This window comes from Diceros bicornis, chromosome 24, assembly GCF_020826845.1.
Source record: "Diceros bicornis minor isolate mBicDic1 chromosome 24, mDicBic1.mat.cur, whole genome shotgun sequence".
In the NCBI taxonomy this organism is placed as follows: Eukaryota; Metazoa; Chordata; class Mammalia; order Perissodactyla; family Rhinocerotidae; genus Diceros; species Diceros bicornis.
In genome coordinates, this window is record NC_080763.1 from 46,680,629 (window position 1) to 46,701,093 (window position 20,465).

A 20,465-nucleotide genomic window follows, 5' to 3' on the forward strand; every position below is an offset into this window, starting at 1 on the left:
GTTCCAGCAATTTGACTTCTGCGTATGTACCCAAAAGAATTGAAAGCAGGGATTTAAATAGATATTTGTATACCCATGTTATAGCATTATTCACAATAGCCAAAAAGCAGAAGCAGCCCAAGTGTCCATCGAAGGATAAATGGAATAAAATGTGGTATATCCATACAATGAAATATTATTCGGCCTTAAAAAGGAGAGAAATTTTGCAATATGCTACAACGTGGATGAACCTTGAGAACATTATGCTGAGTGAAATAATCCAGTCACAGAGGGACAAGTGCTGTTTGATTCCACTTATTTGAGGTACCAAGAGTAATCAGATTCATAGAGACAGAAAGTAGAATGGTGGTCTAGGGGCTAAAGGGAAGGGAAATGGGGAGTTAGTGTTTAATGGGGACAGAGTTTCTGTTTTGCAAGATGAAAAGAGTACTGTAGGTGGATGGTGGTGATGGTTACACAACAGTGTTAATGCCACTGAGCTGTACACTTAATGCTTAGGATGGTAAATTTTATGTTATGTGTATTTTAGCACAATTTTTTTAAAAATATTTAAAAAATGTGATGCTCACTCATGGCTACTACATTTCTAGAATGGATTCCCAGAAGTAAAATTACTTAAAGAATCTTGGTGCATATTGCCAAATTATTTTCCAAAAGGATCAGAACAATTTATAGATTTGTTGGCAAGGTTACAACATGCTTTTACCAGTATTGAGTAATTATCATTTTTTAAAATTGTTGCTGATTTGATAGAGAAATACTTTTTCATACAATTATTGATCAAGCACAATTCTTTTGTGAACTGAATCATTTAAACATTGAGGACTCAGTTTTTTTTCTAATCAGTTATAGTATATTATTAACTCCTTGTATTTATAGTATTTACATTTCCTTTTGTTTTTTGGAGGGAACATACAGAAATTTGTAAATTTTTTTAATGTGAGCAATATCCCTTAGGGGTTTGTCCACTGTATGTCCTTTTCTAGCTTGAGCCTTTGCTTCTAAAAGCTGTGGGGACCTGGGAGCAGGGGGCGGGGGAGGGTGGTGGTTTCAATTTGTTTCTTTTTATTTAACTGTGTTGGTTTTTCATTTAACCCATCTCAGATTTTATTTTGGTGTGAAGACTTAAATTGACTTTTCCCCACATATAGCCAGTTATCTAACTAATCTTCCCCTTTCCACTGACTTGAGATTCCTTCTTTATCACAATATTACTTCTTTATCACAATATTGTATAAATATACGTTATCGGTTTGGGGGCTGTTGCTTCTCTTCCATCAACCTGCCTCTTAAGCCCATATCATACTGTCGTTAATTCATAGCTTTATAATTGGTAGGACTAGCCTTTCTCATGAGAAGTGTTCTTATTCTTCTTGCTTTTTAATTTTCCAGGTATTTTGTCAAATACCTGGAAAAATAAAGGACCCATCTGAATTTTGACTGGAATTGCTTTAAAACTGTAAATCAATTTGGGGAAAAATTAACATCAGCGTATTTATAGTATGTATGCTTCCAATTCAGAACCACACGTTATCTTTATTTTGTTCTTTTTTTCCTCTATATTACAGTCACGCGTCACTTAACAACGGGGATACCTTCTGAGAAATGCATCGTTGGGCAATTTTGTCATTGTGCAAACATCATAGAGTGTACTGACACAAACCTAGATGCTAGGGTATATGATACTAATCTTATGGGACCACCGTCGTATATGTGGTCTATTGTTGACCGAAATGTCGTTATGTGGTGCATACCTGTATTTATCTGTTTGTTTGCTTATTTCTGTTTTAGAGTATGTTTCATCAGTGATTTCCAGATCACAGTCTTTGAGTTCTTTAAAGAACTACTTTATATGCATAAGGCTTCAAAAGAGCATGGGAAAAAATCGCTAATAAAGTTGAGATCCTTTGATCTGAGATCATTAGGAAAAATACAAGAAGTCTTCACTTTTTCATTAACTCCTAATCTGTATATTTTATATGAAGATTCTGGGAGTCTTTCCCCCTTATTTCTGCATTCCACCTTATCAGCACAATCTTAGGACAGGCACATTTCATCTCACCTCATTTGAAATATCAAATTATTTGAGGGCAGGTCTCTCTCTTTTTAAAGTAACAGATCTGCAGTAAGCATCTGCTTCCGGACCCCTTACCAAGCCCCCTTGCACACCGAGTTCTTATTGGCACTTATGTCTGAGTTCACCTGGCATCACTCCCTGGGTGAGAAGGTGATGGTGAGTCCTAGGGAGAGCCGTCCTCGCCACATCTGGTGAACCCAGAAGGTCAGCAGCCGGAATCTGAATTCACATTACCCGACTCAAAGCACAGGCGCCTTTTGTTAAACCGTGTCTGCTGTTCAGATAGCAGAGGAGCTAGGCAGGTGTGAGGCCAGCAGTGTGCTCAGGTGGTGAGAGCCCGCTCACGTGGTGCCCACTCCCCATTGCTTGTCATAAATAATTTCACCTCAGTCTTTTCAAGGGTTTCTTACTATTGTGAATTATATTTAGGAACCAGAGGGCTTTTACATTCTTGTTCACAAGTGGGGCACATGGGGTAGGGGGAGTTGTCTGAGAAATTATAAAAAGAGAAGACGTGGTTTGGACAAGCTTAGTTGTGCGTGTGAAGAAGTGAGGAATTTTTTTCAGTTCTACCTGGCAAAGAAATTTTTCTTATAGTTTATTGGTTTTCATTTGGAGCTAGTAATAATATTTCTTTTTGTAGGGAATCATTTCTCCAACCCCCCCCCCCAAAGATACTCCAAAAATGATGTCTTGCTCCTTGGAACAGCTTTTTTCACTAACCTTTTTTGAAGATGGGAAATTAAGATCTGAATAATAGCTTTTAATACTAGCTCCATAAAAATAAGTGAAATATCTTTTTTAATTTAAAAATTTTAAACTTAAACAAAATATGTGTAAAACTTAAAGTATCTAATATATTGACAAAAATAAACACTACATTTCATTTTATGGCTTTTTTTAACTCCCGCAGCCAGATGGTATGAATACCTTTAATTTGTAGCACTTTCTAGCTATTAAATGTAAAGAAGCTTTCATTTTCTATATAATTTTTTTAACTGAATTTTTCAAAGAAAAAAATTAGATCTGGAGAAAAACCAGCGTTTGAGGATTTTTTTAAGTTCATAATTTAGTAGTAGGAGAGGCTGAACAAGTGTCCAGACTAATGATTAGAATTGTGTAATATTTCAGTAGCCCTGTGCTTTAAAAAAGGGTTGCCAAAATGCTAAATATGCTGCAGATATTAAAGTAATTAGAACTAGAAAATAGAGGATGGCCATGTGGGTATAAAATACCATTGAATTTGGGGTACCAGATAGGGAAATGCTAAAATGTAGAGTTCACAGAGACCTAAGACGCACAGGTTTTTTTTTTGATAGCTCTCTCAGAATCATTTGTTTACAGTCTGGCCAGGCGTGTGGCCTCAGTCCTGCCCCCTGAGAGATGAGATCTTTGCCTAAAAGTTATTGAGAAATGAAGACTGCAGAAAGCCGAAAAATGTCCAGGCTTTTCATGCACGCTGACAGCCAAACAGAACGCTCTTTCCATTTGCAGTTTTTTAGTGTCATTTTAAGTTGCAGCTTCCGGCCAATCAGCGAGCTCCATGCCTGCTGACATCACGAACCAGCCAGTTCCCTCCAGCTGCAGAGAGCTTCAGTTTGTCTTTTTTTTTAAACTAAAATGGAGGCTGGTTTCTTGCCTTAAGGAGTACATTGCCTTTCCTGCTGAAGTCTAGATGTTGACATGTAATAAAGCGGGCAGCAGGATGGTGGTGGATGCGGCCAACTCCAATGGGCCTTTCCAGCCCGTGGCCCTTCTCCATATTCGAGGTAAGTTATTGTGTGTTTCACTGAATCGGAACCTTCTGTGGTTAGTTAATAAATGGCTATTGTGCTTCAGATAAGAAAAGCAGGAAGTCCTTTCTAGCAGAATTCAGTCCATTTCGCTGCAGACTTAACAAGAGGAGGTTGGGTGTGTCGTTGCAGTGTGGCATTTTACGAACTACTTACAGAATTTGAGTCTTGAGAGAGGCCTTGCATGCATAGTTCAAAGCTGGTTTTTCTGCTTTCTGTTCACTCTCCCATCCCCCTTTCAGTGCTGTGCTGATGTCAAAGGATGTGAAGTCACTGCCTGGGGAAGGTATTGGGTGGGGGTAGGAGGGAGAGGCGGGCTGGCAGCGCCTGGCCAAGTTGTCTGTACGCAGAGTTTCTGTTACATCTCTGTTGCTTAACACCGCAAAGGTTCCATGGGGGACACATCTCTGAATTAACGATGAATTGCAGTCAGAAAATATGCAAAAATGATTAGAAAAGAACTTCCTTTAATAGGGTTGTTTGCATTCTTGCCATGGAGCCTAAAAGAGAAATATACTCGTGCTTTGAAATATTGAAATCCATTGTGGGTCGTAATTTCTAACGAAAGATGTTAGCACTTTCATGGAATAGTAGAAAATATTTTGCATTTAAATAGGCTGTATATTGGCATTTGACTTTAAAATTTAAAATGGCAACAAGTTTTCAAAGTGTATATAGATCACTTAATTGCAGTTTGCCTCTTGTAGTTTATACAAAATTTGGGTTCAGAATTTAGCTTAAAAACACAATTACCGTAGTAATTAATAATACTTATATTAAAATATAAGTATCAGGTTAGTAATATACTTAGTTGGTATTTTAAAATATTGTATAAATTTATTGATCAAAATTGGATGAAACAGAAAATGGATATTAAGCTTTATCAAATCACTTTAAAATTTATAATATCAGAGCTATGCCCTAACAAAACAGTTTTAACTGTCAGAATCTCCTTTAAGGACCTGTGTTAAGGAAGGGTGGGGGCAAGATTTCTAGGTGACTAATCGTCTGTATGACTAAAATGCCGGACAAGATTTTTCAGATCCCAGGGTGTACCCGGGGAAGATAAAACCACATGAATACCCAACCTGTTGGAATAAAATGGATGTTACTTTTCTCTCTAAATCCTTGTTTATGAAGCTGGTGGAAATTAATATCCACAATGACCAACTTGTAGGTCGGGCTACAAATTCATTGTTTTGTAGTGCACCCAGGAAAGGGTAAATCTAACCCCAGATGGCATTTAGATATTGTAGTTGCAGGAACCGAACGGGCAAAAACAAAATGTGATTGTGTTTAGATTTAAGTTAGTTCTTAAACACTAGTTAGCGATAAGATAATATTATTGCATATGAAATGTATATATTGATACTTTGAGAGTATTTTCTTATAAGTAACAAATTTTTTTGGTTTGTGAGTTTTCTGATTTTATTAGATATTTAATGTACTAGTCATTTTTTGAATTATGAATTTTTTCTGAAATGGAATCCTTTGATTTTATACCTTATACCTCATTGATTTTTTTTTTTTTTAATTCCAAGACTTGATTATGGCCAGTTTGGGTTTTTTGCTGTTGCTTGAGTCGTTGATGTTTGCTCTCTGATTGTGGAGAGAAAAAGTGGTGAAGTGTATTAACCTGAAAGAGACTTGAGTTTTTAAGAAGGGGTGACCTTTAGGGACCCAAAGCTGACTTCTAATTCAGTGGGGTAATTTCCAATTTAAAACTTGAAGAACGCTTGATTTACTCCCATGGACTTTTCAGAGCGAGCATGTTAATGTGTGGTTGTGCAAAGTTTGTTTTATTTATATGGCTTGTAGATTCTTGATCAACTTAACATCCAGGTAGCGATTCTGCTGTGTGTCCAGTGCTGAGGGTCATTCAACATGACTGCGACACACAGCCCCAGGGGGCCCTGGGGCAGGAGGGACACAGGAAGAGCTAACTCTGGACAGGCGCTGGAGAGCAGGGACTGATGTGATGATGCTGGACAGGGAAGGAAGGGCGAGACACCGAGTGTTACCACTCTCTCTGGGTGCACCATGGTTCTCATTTAGGGAGGATGGGCCTTCCACACAGAAGGGAAAATAACCTGCCCAAGGTCACACAGCCACTAAGTGGTGGGGCTGGAATCCAAACCCAGGCAGTGGTTTTGTTTTGTTTGGAATCTTTTTAAAAAAACAAACTCATTTTAAAATAGAAATGTTGGCTGTTTGTAGAAGCTTGGCCACAGTATTATAATAGTGGTTTTTTCCCAGTGCCTTATCAACATCCATCCGTTTCAGTGGCTTCTTGTATATGACAGTTTTGTGCCCAGGGTTCATTTCTTCATTCATCTTACAAATATTTGTCGAGTGCCTACCACCACATGCCAAGCAGGTTCCTAACTCGGAATATGAAGCAAGCACTGTGGCCCAGCTTGCAGAGTTTACGGTGGGGGGAGGGGGGCAGTCAAGTAAACAAATCAGTAGATCACTGAGCTAGTTAGTAGTCCAGTGGGTTTGATATTTATCTTCTATTGAATAGTCTAGAGTTTGCGATTAATGTGGTGAATTAGCACATCCTAAAAAGTTCAAGTGTGAAAGGAACATACTGAAACAGTGTAAACTTTTCTGTCTGTAGAAGGAGAGAGCAGCACCTGGAACTTCATGGCTGTAAATTTAGCTGATGACTTAAATCCTGTGCTTCCACTGCCGTCCAGGAGAACTGTCTGTGCTGGTGGAAATGTTCTCTGTGCTGTCCACTGCCGTGGCCCCTGGCCACAGGTGACTGTTGAGCACTTAAAATGTGGCTAGTGCAAATGAGAAACCGACTTTTTAATTTTATTTCATTTTAAATTTAAACAGACACGTGTGTCTAGTGGCTACTATATTGGACAGTGCAGTTCTAGACTGGGATTGACAAACTTTTTCAGAAGAGGGCTGGATGAAATATTTTTGGCTGTAATGAAAGCAGCCATAAACAGTAAATAAATGAATAGGATGACCACGTTCCAGCAAAGATTTATTTAAAAAAACAGGTGGCAGGCCAGATTTGGCCCGTGGGTCATAGTTTGCTGACCTCTGTTCTAGACTATTCCTTGAGTTTTTAAATTGCCTGTTAAGAAGAGTAAAGTACCTAAGTGCCGCATAGGCTTTCAGCTGTGATGCATCTTCCCTGCGCTGGATGGCTTGGTGGGATTTCCAGAGCCGGTTAAAGGCAGGGATGGCCAAGCCAAAACGATGTTAACAGCCAGAGAGGAAGAGAGTGATCTGACCCCTTTTCAGCTGGCCTTATTCTGGCCTCAACAAAGTTAACAGCTCTACTCTTGTCCTGGTCGTTAGTAAACTCACCTGTTGTTGAGTCTGTCTTGGAAAGACTGAGAAGTAGCCTCGCTGGGTGGGGAGCTGGGGAGCAAATTATACTTTTTGTGTAAACCCGTTCTTCCTGGGAAGTGTATCTGATTATAAAAAAGTTTTTTTTCTCACAAGTACTTCCTGAGTCACCAGTTCGATAAACGTCTTCACCTTTCCAATAAAAATTTAGAGAGAAACGTGCAAGAGGCAGTGTGGAAGTCAAACCCCATGGTTTCATTTCCTGCTGCACTCAGTAATGGCTTAGCCAGTGTACACAATGCACGTGGATTCCCAGGTGCAGAGTGCTGCTGGGTGTTGTGCAGTCAGTAATATAGTGAGGACAGGGACCTAGGATTCGCTTCATTCCCCAAAATTAGGAACGAAAAATGTTTCAGTGATGACCAAAAATAAAAGACCCTTCAGAAGATCAAACCAGTGAGTCATTGTTTCTGAATAGTGCATCAGCTCAACTCAAGACCTTTCCTTTACACACACCTGTATGTTGCGTAACTGTCACTCTCTATGAAATGATCTTTTAGAAATGCACCTTTCAGCTTATCTGTAGTGACTCTATATGTAAAGTTGTTTCTTTTGTGTTCCTGACTGTGGATCGTAACCAAAGTAACTAAATAGCTCTCTGGGGAGAAGCATGTTTGTGTAAAGCCTGCACACCTTTTGTTCATTAGTCTTCCCTTGAACTTGGGTATAATGTCTGCTCAGAGGTTTCTGATCATGACTCCTGCCTTGCAGCAAAAGCTAAACTCCTAGAATGTTGCCATTAAAGTATGTTAATTGGGTAGAAGAATGAGAGAAAAATAAAGAGATGAGGTTAATAGTCAAGAAAAGGTTGTGTGTTTTTAAACCTAGAGAAGGGACAGACTCCTCAAGGGCAGAGTGGTTTGGGGTATATCCTACTTCTCATCCTACCTCTGGTTCCATATGTCAAACATAATTGCACGGTGGTTCTCTTGTAATCTGGCAGCCCTCTGCGAGTTGTACCAAGCTTTTGTGAACTCGGACCGACTTGTTCCTCCCAGCATTCCTGCCGGGGAGGTGAGCAGGATACGTCCTAGTGTTCCTCCTCCCCAAGGTCACCAGCCTGTAAGGCCGAATCCAGGGCCCCTGCCCCAGCTGCATGTCCCCAAGGTGCTGCTGGTGGCTGTCCCAGAAGGGGGGGCAGCATTTATAGAGCGAGCACCTTCAGTGTGCTGGGCCAGGGCCGCGTCCTCCTAACCCTGTCCTCTCACTGAGTCTGCTTGGCACTGTGAGGCATTATTCCCATTTTGTTCTAGAAGAGAAGGGGAGCCTCCTGCCCAGGGCCACAGAGGATGAATGAAACAGTCTGAGCTCATGCTCTCTCTGCACCACATTAGTGTTGAGAGATGGTTGTAAAAACTTCCTCATCTCATGAACCTTCGGATTGTTCCTATTTTCTGTAGTGTAATATCTTTGAGTGTCTGGAGTTCAGACTCATGTCAGGTTTAAATGAGAGTCTGTTAAACTCTGTGCACACATTCTTGGTGTTGGGGGAAGTTGATAATCTTCCCTGCTGTCTCATTTCACTTACCACATCTGCCAGGTGTTAATTTTTGGCTTAATTTTCTTATCTCCTCCATGAATCACGAATATCCTGAGGAAAGTCAAGGTCAGTTGTGTGTTTCTTGTGACATCTAGCATCATTCCTCGAGTGTAAGCACTCCATCAGTGTTGATGGATTGACAATAAAAAGTTATTTCTCTGAATGACTACTCAGATAACAGTTAATTGCTGTATTTCTTAGCTAATTACTTGATCAGTCAAATAGTACTTGGCAGGCTCATGAGAAACTGTACAAGGTAACTAGTGGAAAAAGAGAACACAGGTGGCCACTCTGCTCTGGGCCTTGCTTCAGACTAAATCTCCTCTTCCCTGTCAGATGAAAGTATTACCACCTAGGATATGGAGACGTGGACAACTCTGAAAAATGGAGTAGTTTCTCTCACTAATGTACTTAAAGCAAAGTCTTTTTAATCTTGGAAAGACATTGGCTAAAGTGCAGGGACCAAGTACAGCAAATAAAATCTGGTTTTGTTTTAGGTCCTTGAATTATTCATAAATCAAAAACCCTTCTAGTTTAAATAAATAAAGAGATGTAACAATCAAATACAATGAGTGAATCTATATCAGATCTTTGTTCTAAAATAACAGAATCAAACTTATGGAAGACACTTTTGGGGCAGTTGGAGCAAGTTGAGTACAGATGCTATGGATGCTGTGGAGTTAGGTGAATTTTCTCGGTGCAGTCAGGGTGTGCTATTGCAGGGAACTGTCCTTATTCTGAGAAGTTGCAGGTTGAAGTGTTGAGGAGCGAAGATGTATCATGATCGCTGCAACTTACTTCAAACCACAGAGAGAAAGATGACTCAAGCAAATGTGCTGAAATAGGAATAATTGTTGAATCTAGGGAAGTAGGTATATAGGTGTACATTCAACTTCTTTGTAGGTTTAAACTTTTTTGTAATGTTTGAGAGAAATATCTTTTAAATGTTCTGCTTTAGAAAAAATGTCCAAAGGAAATGTAATTACTTAGAAATTGTTTCCTAAATAGTGAGCAGTGGTCTTTTATGTTCCAGTTTTGACTTTTCCTATGTTTTTCCTTTCATTCCATTATTGACAAATTGGTCAGTGAAGTAATCAGGCAGGATTATCCTGGGTGATATAATTGGCTATCCTGGGTGGGGTGAGGGAGACCCTTCAGCCTGGCTCCCAGTGGCCCCCTCGATGCTGGCAGCCAGCACAATCCTCTCGTTGCTAACTCATAGTAGCTGCACCATCTTACCCACAGTATTTTTGGAGTGTACGCCTTATTTGATGTTTATTTGAGTGTTTATTGGTCTTTTAAAGTGTAACAGCCTTTAAGGCACACTCGGAGATAAAACCAAGGTTCCCTCTGAACTTGAGAGTGGGCTTAGTGTTAAGGGTGAGGATCTGAAGCCACAGGGCCACGGGCTAGCTGAGCCATCTTGGGCAAGCTACTCACTCTCTGTGCCTGGAAATGGGAATGAAATGAGAATAAGATGACCCACGTCTTTGGGTTTTGTGAGGGTTAAAGGAGTGAATACATGTAAAGTGCTTAAAATGGTACCTGGAGTGTCGTCGACTCTCGAAGTGTTAGTGGTCGCTGTGGTTATCACCCCTTTTCTAGGTCAGATGTGGTACTTTGGAGCCCAGCACCTTAACCACAGCTTGTTTTATTTTTCCACAGCTGTATCACCTGTATTCGTTCATCTTGAAGCTCATCTGTCTCTCTGTCTGGCTCTCTCCCCCATTTACCAAGCCTTTTTTCCTCTTGTAGTTTGCTAGTCATTTCGCCACCTGGAAGAAATTAGTATCTTCAATAATCTGGAGTTCGTACTATGTTCTGCTTGTAGACTGTGTATAAAATTACCTGATAAGATGATCCCAAGCACGATCTCCAGGGCCTCTCCATCAGAGGGCACTTACTGATCCCCGTTTGGGTCCTGTCTTTTAAGTAAAATAAATCAGTATTTATGTACGTTTCCTCCTCCCCCTACTTTTAACTCTTCTGAAGAAAAGAATTTTAGCATAACATTCATAAAGAATTCTATTTTTAGAAGTTAGAGATATTATCTGTGATTAGTCCCAAATGAGATGACTTCACATGTCATTTCCCTTTAGTTGTTTTTAAATGCAGATGTTGCTTTGTGATGCTTTAGCAATTTGACTTCCAAGAGTTTTCTGTCTTACTGTCAAATCCCATTACATTCAACTCCCCTAAATTCCTTTTTTGTGTTGAGACTTTTTAATTGAGATAGTATTTGAATTAAGTGGGATCTCAACTATAACCTTCTATCTTATTGTTTTAAGTTTTAATATTGTAGTATTTCTAATAGAATTTGAACTATTAACACTGTTTGATTAGGTTATTTATTCTCTTCTTTGTCATTGATATATGTGAACTTTTTATACTACATTTCTTTTTTTTTTTTTTAAAGATTTTATTTATTTATTTTTTCCCCCCAAAGCCCCAGTAGATAGTTGTATGTCATAGCTGCACATCCTTCCAGTTGCTGTATGTGGGACTCAGCCTCAGGATGGACGGAGAAGTGGTGCCTCGGTGCGCGCCCGGGATCCGAACCCGGGCCACCAGCATCGGAGCGCGCGCACTTAACCACCAAGCCACGGGGCCGGCCCTTTATACTACATTTCGATTTTTGTCTGCTGGTTGAGTTATTCATGAGCAATGTGTTCTAATTACGGTATTTTGACTTAGATAATTATGAGAATAGTAATGTTTTACTCTGGAGAACAAGCCCAATTCTTCCTAAGTTGCTGATCCCTTATTCTTGGTAGGCTTCAAAGAGGAAGAGGTGGGGAAGGGGGTATGCATTCATGTGTATTTGCATTTGTAGACAATTTTGGTACACGTACCACTAGGAATTGTTTTTTCACCTTTGTGTAGTAGGCCAAGCTTATCGAGGGGTGACATTTGATAACCATGTTCTCAGAACTCCGGAGCTGCGAAGGTGTCCTCGGTCTTTGCAGAGGGCAACGTTCATGGGTGTGGTCCCGGGGACCCTGGAGTCCCAGAGATGCAGGGGCCTGCAGGACCAAAACTGCCTCCTTGAGAATACCAAGGCCTTGTCTGCCTCTTTGTCTGGCCATTTGCCCTGATGGTGCAACAGCAGTGGTGGGTGAAACGGCTCCTTCCGTAGAACAAGGAGTGCTGTCCAGCCAGAGGACACTCTGTGCCCCACCACACCAGTCTGACCTAAGAATGTCCTTGAGGAAGCAGGAAATGGTTGGTTGTATTAAATCTCACCCTTTGCATCCACACCTTCTAATACTGTGTGATGACATGCAGCATTCACATAAAGCCTCCTGGCGTACTGGAGGACAGTGGCTGTCTCGAGGAAAACAGCAGGAGTTTGAGTTGCAAGCTGAACTAGCCACTTTTTTCAGAAACATCATTTTTACTTGAAAGAACAAAAGACAGACAAACCGTGGTTATTAAGCTTTGAGTATTTGACAGACATTTTCTTGAAAAGGAACCAAGTGAGCCTATCAATTGAAGGGAAACAACTGTAACACTGTTTGTTGCCTGTGATAAAATTCGAGGTTGCAAGCAAAAATTTGAATTTTGGAAAACTTGTGTCTGCCAGCGTGAGCTTGACAGCTCCCAGTGCTGAAGACTCCTGGTGATATTAACAGTGGGGGGCCTCTTGATGTGTCCATTGGAAGATTTGCACAACTCCGAGCACCAGCACTTTCCAAATGAGCAGTAAGTGATGCTACAAAACATGCGTGGGCGGGAGAGACATTCAGAGTGAGGCACACGGGGTTCTGATGTAACTGAAACGCCCATTGGTATGGTTTCAGATTCCACATGCAGCTAATCTTGAAGAAACTACCACTTGTTGAAAGCATAGAATCAAAGAAGAATATCCATGGTGTTTTTAAAAGGCTGTTGAAATACCTCCCTTTTTCAACTAAACATGTGTGTGTGAAGCTGGGCTAATTTTTTCATATACTTCAACCAGGATGCCGTATCAAACAAATCGAATACAGAAACAAATGCCAATCTACCTGTCTTCTGTTAAGTCAGACGTTAAAGAGATATGCAAACATATAAAACAGTGCCGTCCTTGCTAATTTTTTTTAAATAAAGTTATTTTCATAATGATATTTAAGTTAACGCAAAATGAGACTATTCTTGTTATTTTAAATGAATTATTAAGTAAATATTTTAAACATTCTCTAGTCAATATCAATAGATGTAACCCACATAATCGAAGCTCTTAGGGTCCTCCAGACTTTTTTAAGAGTGTACGTGGCTCCTGACACCAATGAAAACCTAGGAAATCTCTCTGGCATGGACTGGATATGACTCTGGCCCTGTTTTTACTACGCCTCTATATTTTTTCTCTTTCCTCTCAAAAAAAGTCCCAAATTAAGTAGTTAGCTAATAATGTAAACGGGCCTCTCGGGTCACAGTGAGAGGCAGTGAGGGTGGTGACTGCGTGGTGGGCAGTGAAGTCACCCCCGGACCTGGAGCTGCCCTTTCTGCCTTAGTTTCTGTTGATCTTTTTCTAGTCTTTTTTTAAAAATCCATTTTCAGTTAGTCAAATAATATGTGAATACACCCACCTTTAAATTTTTAAAAAATTGTAAATAAAACCAAAATACCCCCTGGCCTTCTCTCCCAAATCCGTCTCTTACCTTTCCCCTCATCTCAAAGTGAATTGTTTGGAGTTTGCTGTGTGTCATTCCAGACTGTGTATGTGTGTGTGTATTCACATAAATAATATATATTTATTTATTCACAGAAAGTATATAGTATTTTTTGTTTCTTTGTATCTTAAGAAAAACAATTTGACTTGAGAGCAGTTTTAGAAACCTAAATCTTTTACAAGTTTTTAGTATCTCGATAGCTCTTTAAAATAATTTGTGATGCTCTGAGCTAATATTGTTACATTATATTACCCTGTATTGAACTCTATACACTTAAAGTGCATAAACTCTAAGTGTGGTCTCCCCGAGTCTTGCTGCTAATTTGGTTTAAACTCTGCAGCTAGGTGGGCGTCTGGAAGGAGGTGGCTAGTGGAGCACCTGCCAGTGCCTGGGGCTGTCACAGACACTTGACGCCCACAGCCTGGCAGGAGAGAAGCTCTGTGCTCCTTTTACTGGTGTCAAAAATGAGTGTCCACTAGTTGACCTAACCGAAGAGTGAGTGACAAGGCCAGAAGAAACCTCACATTGTCTGCAGAATTCAGGCCACTTCTGCTGTACCAAGCTGCTGGAAACATGGATTTTTGTTTCTGCATGCGTGAGACCTGGTCCTAAGGAGACATTTTGCTTTAGAGAGCATCGCTGCTCCCTCTGTGTCTGCTTTTTAAAATATTTTACTAGATGTTGAAAATATTGAAGTCTAGTGAATTTGGTGACCCACCCCATCCTCCTACACACACACACACACACGCACGCACACGCACACACACACTTCTTCCTAAATTAGATCCAGTCATACCAGAATCCAGAGCTATCAGATCCAGTTTTAAGACCTAACAGGGGCACTTACACCTTCCTGTAAATATGTTGGGTTTAAAATTTTGTTGTTGTTAGTGCTGTCACCTCCTAGGGACCCTGTGTCCAGCAGAACATAACCCTGCCCAGTCTTTTTGAGCCATCCTCTCACCTTCCTGCGCTGTATCAGACAATGCTCTGCTGCTATTCATAGGGTTTTCAAGGCCAATTTTTTCAGAAGTGGGTGACCAGGTCCTTCTTCCTAGTCTGTCTCTCTGGAAGCTCTGCTGAAACGTGGGTGACCCTGCTGGTATTTAAAATACTGGTGGTGTAGCTTTCAGCATCAGAGCAACACGCAGCTGCCACAGTATGACAACCAACAGATGGGTGGTGTGGTTCCCTGACCGGGAAACGAACCCGGGCTGCAGAAGTGAGAGCGCCAGATCTTAACCACTAGACCGTCAGGGCTGGCTAGTTTTAAAATGCATTTGATTGACTTCTTTTCAGGAGAATTGAAAGAAGGGAGCTTAGATTCACATTTCAATCTAATATCCCTGAGGACCAAAAAAAAAAAGCAAATTTCTCCTTTTATTTTATCCTTCGTTAAGAAAGATGCTATGCCAGTAGAAAACGTGAGTGACTGTCCAATGAGTGAGAGCTTTTTCTTTTTTAAGAATCTAGTAAATTCAGAAACTTTTTTCTTTGCAATAAAGTCACAAATGACATTATATTGAAAAAGTGTTCTTAATCTTAAACAAAAGCTAGCTTAAATTTACACTTTAAGCCAAAATTAAACTTATGATGTCCTGAAATTTTTTACTTATCTTCCTTTCCTCCCTATTTCCTCCCCTGAAGAATGCCTTTCTTATTTTAACTCATTTATTTTCCAGGTGAGGCCTTTAGGTATTGAAACTGACCTTTTTTTTTTTTTTTTTGTGAGGAAGATCAGCCCTGAGCTAACATCCATGCTAATCCTCCTCTTTTTGCTGAGGAAGACTGGCCCTAAGCTAACATCTATTGCCAATCTTCCTCCTTTTTTTCTCCCCTTTTCTCCCCAAAGCCCCAATAGATAGTTGTATGTCATAGTTGCACATCCCTCTAGTTGCTGTATGTGGGACGCCGCCTCAGCATGGCCGACAAGCGGTGCCTCGGATCCAAACCCAGGCCGCCAGTAGCGGAGCGTGCGCACTTAACCACTAAGCCATGGAGCCGGCCCCGAAACTGACCTTTTTTTAAGGCTTGTAAACTTTCTTTGGGTTGACTTTTCTTATTCAGATAGCGCAGTATCAATGGATATGAATCCTGCATTTTTTACTTCTAAGTTTTGTGCATCAGTTAATGTAAACTTTCAAAATATTAATCTTGAATTTTTGCATTTAATTTTGATATGAGTTGAAGTTATCAGTATCCAGTTAAATGAACATAGATTGTCCCGCCTACATAGATTGGAAAAAATATCTTTTGGTGGGGGGGAGGTTGCATGTGTGTGTTTATATAAAGCCAAATATCAACTTGTAAAAACGAGTTCAGTCTGTAGTCTTGCTATTTAGTATATAGGCTTAAACATTTGCTTATTTGAGAGTTTTTTCTATTTTAAAAAAGGAGAGCCTTTAAGTGAAATGTAAGCTAACTTTGGAGCCCCCAAAGTAATTTTAACACTCTTCTTCATGTTTAAATATTTTAAAAAATAATAAAAGGAAGTTTAAGAAGCATGTTCAGTAAAGCATTGTTTGGTGGGAAACAGGGACTTATCAGCCAGTTAATAGCCTTAACTATGGCATCCATAGAAACTCAAACATGCTGCCCATGTAAATATTTATACCCGTTAGGAGTGTGCAGAACTGAGGCAGGGCAGCCCAAGAGCTGATGCAGTTCAGGCATCCGTCATCAGTGTGTGATTTCTTGCATATTATCTGGTACACCAAGCATTACCGTCATTCATTTCCTCTAGAGTTTTTCAAAATTGTATAGCCTCAAGAAAAGTTGTTTTTGGAGACCATTTTACTTGGAGCATTTCAGTACTCCCCATCGGCAGCATGGTAGATACCCAAAGGAGAATGGGTAGACTGTTACGGTTTGTCATTAGCACCAGGAACCTTTTTAATCTTCAAAGCTCCTTGCAAGTGTTCATTAACCGGTCCTCTTTCCTATGAGGTAGCAAACAGGTATTATTAGTCCCATTTTTACAGTTGTGGAAACCAGAGCAGAAAGGTTCCCCGCCTTGTCTGAGTTCACTGAAGGAGTTGGTGACAGAGACCGGACGAGCATTTGGGTTTTGCGACTCAGCTTCTGGGCTCACACCTCTGCGAGCGTGCACTGGGGCTGCTCTTGCAGGTCCCTTTATCACAGAGATCTATCTACGCAGGACTTGCTGCTCTCAGTTTTTTATAGTGGTGTAGAGTGCAGTGCAGCCGAAACCAGGTTAGTTGATCTGATTGTGTCATCTAGAAAAACAAGAGATGCAGATTCTGGGTCACGAAGGTAAGGCTGTACCTTGAGGGTTTGTGGTTATGGGTGAAATTAAAGGATGCTTAAATTGTGCCCACTTGCCCTATAGCACAGCTTGGAAGCTCCTGTTGAAGAAACACAGACTCTGTGACTCTTTTCCACTTGGTTTAAGGACTTTGCACATCCTGAGAGATTCCCGTTGGAGTTGCATTTTCAGCACAGCTGATGAGAGTGTTTCAGTGCTAAACATAAACTTGCTGTTGGTAAAGAGTCCTCCTGAGTAATTCTTAGAATTTAGTGCAAAATTAGATCTATTGTTCTGTTGGTAGTAACAGAGTATGGAGCTTTTGGGGGCTTGGGCAGAGGTGCATTCTTTATCTGAAAACTGGCTGTTTTAATATAGCATTTGTCCAAGGGAAGCAGTGGTAAGAACTGTTTCTTGGTGATGTATACAATTGAGGGGATGTTTACATTGTAGTAAAAAAAAGTATGAACTCATGCTCACAATTTCTATAAAGCTCTGTGAATGTTTCCTTCCTCATTCTTTGCTTTCAAGCCCTCTGTATGTGTGCTCCTGTTGATGTCAGCATTGTAGTATAGCAAACCTGCATCCTTCGTTGTGCTTTCAAATGAGGTTAAAATTAAGACTGAAAAATTGTAGTTAACTGAGTTCATCAAAAGGAAGGAAATCTTTATGGAATATACCTAACACAGAAAGGAGAACAAAACTTAGTTTTGACCTTCTGCCGTACTGCCACCTAAAGCTTTGTTTCATTCCTTTGACTAATATTTAGAAATCACCACCTCGGTGGTTGGCGCTGTGCTTGGCGCTGAAGGTCCATGCGTGCGCCCACTTCAGACGGGCACAGAGGAGAGAGCAGGCCCTGTGGGCAGGCGGGGCCTCACTGGAGAAGTGATTCTTGCTAAGCTTGTTGGTGGTCCCAGAGTGCAGTCAGGGACATGGGATGACTCATTCAGCACACTGAGGAGTGTGTTGGGAATGGGGGGTGGTGATGTGGTGAGAGAAATCCTGGAAAAGCATTCATATCCAGCAAGTAGCATCTCTTTATGGACTGATAATGGAGAGCATCAGAGAGCGATTAAGGGAAAAGGCAAGATGTAGAGCAGTGGTGCAGAGTGCCACCTTTGTCATTGCACGAGGGAGAGCTAAGAATGTATTTGTTATGGTTCCATAATGAAACTCCAAAGATAGACAGGAAACTAAAAGTGATACCTTTGGTGGGGGGATGCAAGGGTTTTCACCGTGTGTGTGTGTGTGTGTGTGTGTGTGTGTGTGTGTGTATTTGAACCGTGTGAACATATTACCTATTCAAAAAATTACATAAAGAGAAGATGATACAGCATTAACAGTGGGGGCATATACCGATTCCTGATCTTCATAGTCAGAAATCAGGGGTTGCTATCTTTCTATGTCTTTGAAGTTATTGCTATGCTTTTAGCCAGTTAACTGGCTAGAACACAGTATTGAGAGACCAAGATCATGGATTTGGACTTGAGACATGGCCAGAAATTAACTTTGCTCGTCTTTATCCTGGCGTGCGCACTCTCAGCTCTTGCCCAGCCTGTTTGAGTGCACACCCTCATTCGTGAGGGCAGCAGAGCACGAGGATGCAGGTGGATCAGGCAGGGCGGTCACTCCTCAGCTTCCTAAGGAGGGCCTCACTCAGATGGTATCCCTCTGGTTGGACTGACCTTTCGTGGTCGCATCTCATTTAGTTGAACCAGTTTTGCTGTATTTCACACAGTGTCACTGTGTGGTCAGCCCTGTTTGTTTCTTGGTTGTGAATGGTTAAGTCTGGGAAAACCAGAATGTTCAGTGTCATCCTCAGCAGAGAGGGTTTTCAGAAATTTCTAGGGCAGGAGAAAGAATTTAAGAAGGAAGCTGGGGAAGATAGGGCCTAATGGCTTTGATTTTCCTCGTGGCACGGAGTGGGGGCCTCTGCTCAAAATCAGGGGGAAACAGTGGGAAGTGTGATGAATGAAGAGGGCGCTGACCAAAGATTGGTGAAGTATGGAGTGGCCTGAAGGGCAGAGTCCAAGGAGGCCATCGTGACTTTGTCACAGCACAGTCTTTCTGTATCTGGATTCCAGGCCCTTATCATAGATGTGCTTTGCAAATAAACATCTTTGCCCAGTCTGTGGGTGTCTTTTCACTTTCTTGATGGCGTCATTTGCAGCACAAAAGTTTTTAATTTGGGTGAAGTCCAAGTTATCTCATTTGTCTTTTGTTGCTTGTGTTTTTGGTGTCATATTTAAGAAACCATTGCCTAATCCAAAGATTTGCTCCCATGTTTTCGTCTAAGAGTTTTATAATCTTAGCTCTTACATCTGGTCTTTAAACCATTTTGAGTTAATTTTTGTATGTGGTGTTAGGTAAGGGTCCAGCTTCATTCTTTTGCATGTGGATATCCCGTTTTCCCAGTGCCATTTGTTGAAAAGACTGTTCTTTCCCTGTTGAATGGACTTGGCTCGCTTGTTGAAAATCAATGGACCATAAATGTGAGGGTTTATTTCTGGATTCTGTATCCTGTTCCATTGGTCTATATGTCTGTACCACAGTCTTGACTATTGTAGCTTTGTCGGAAGTTTTAAAATCAGGAAGTATGAGTTCTCCAGCTTTGTTCATCTTTTTCAAGATTGTTTTGGTATTTGGGTCTCTTGCATTTCCATGCGAATTTTAGGACCACTTTGTCAAGCGCTCCTGGCCCCTTTCTGTAGCCCTGTCCGGGCCAGGATTGGTTAGATCAGGATGGTGCGGCCCAGACTCTCCCTGGCAGCTGCTCTGACTTGAGGGGAGAACCCGCCTCTATGGGGAGTCTGGGGCCTTGGCCCGACGTGTTCTACTAAGAACCTCCAAAATGTTTAAGTTTCTGAAGTCTTAAGATTCGTCATAAAAAGCTATTTGAATTTTGTATTCTATCTCGTAATTATTACAGTTTAGTGTAAAAATGTTTAACGTGATTTAACGGCATTGTAAAACTGGTGTTCCGGGAAGCATATCATGTTTATCTTGTGGCTTTATGCACCCCACAGAATGTATGCCCCAGTTTAAAAGGCCCAGCTGAGGAGAAACCTGCCGTTAAGCTTTTGTATTTGTAAAGGTGGTTTCTTTGACCATCCACCATCTAACCTCTATCACTCTTTTCTATTGATTGTTGAGATAGATTTAGATCTTGTCAATCTTCACCATCAAAAAGATTTAATTCTTACAGGATGAAATCCATTTCATTCCCCAAGTTATCTTTTTTTGGAAAATCAAGTTCTTGGCCAGGAAGCACAGGTACTTAGTTTATCTAGGTTCAGGTGTACCAAAGGTGGCGGTCCAGGGTCAGTTTTCAAACACCTCTGTTGCTCTGTGGCAAGGCCTTTACCTGTCAAAGGCAAAAAATAAAGGTGATGTCATGTGGGTTTTTCATAAAGCTAAATTTATTCACGTAATAGGACTATCCTTTATTCTAAGTTTGTCCTTTTTGGTGTTAAAATATCTTTTCTGTTATGATTTTTTTTTAATGTTCTCATTTGTTAGGATGGTAAGCCAATGTCAGTTTTCAAGATTCTTTGTGAGATTTTACTGGTCTGTGAAATCCTAATTCCAGAATATCGTTTTAAACCACAAATCCCAGATTTTTACCTTGTTTACATTTAGAATTACCACATAATATTTCAGACAATTTATGTAACTCAAAAAGCCCATTTTTTATTCATTTTATGTGAAATGTCCAGAATAGAGAAATCCACAGAGAAAGAAAGAGATTAGCGGTTTCCAGGGG

General features: G+C 40.6%; 1 protein-coding gene across 9 annotated transcripts in view; it reads left to right on the forward strand.

Annotated features, from left to right (window-relative positions):
- PPP2R5C (protein phosphatase 2 regulatory subunit B'gamma) overlaps positions 1-20,465 on the forward strand; it is a 146,449-nt gene that overhangs the window by 38,954 nt on the left and 87,030 nt on the right. Inside the window, exon 1 of one of the 9 annotated variants that reach the window (XM_058567721.1) lies at positions 3,677-3,846. The exons of 6 other annotated variants lie outside the window; for them this stretch is intronic. In XM_058567721.1, coding sequence (XP_058423704.1) covers positions 3,753-3,846 — 94 coding nt within the window. In that variant the 5' untranslated portion in view covers positions 3,677-3,752. Of the gene's footprint in view, positions 1-3,676; positions 3,847-20,465 lie in introns of those variants that run through there. 2 more of the 9 variants (XM_058567722.1, XM_058567723.1) reach the window with 2 other exon arrangements.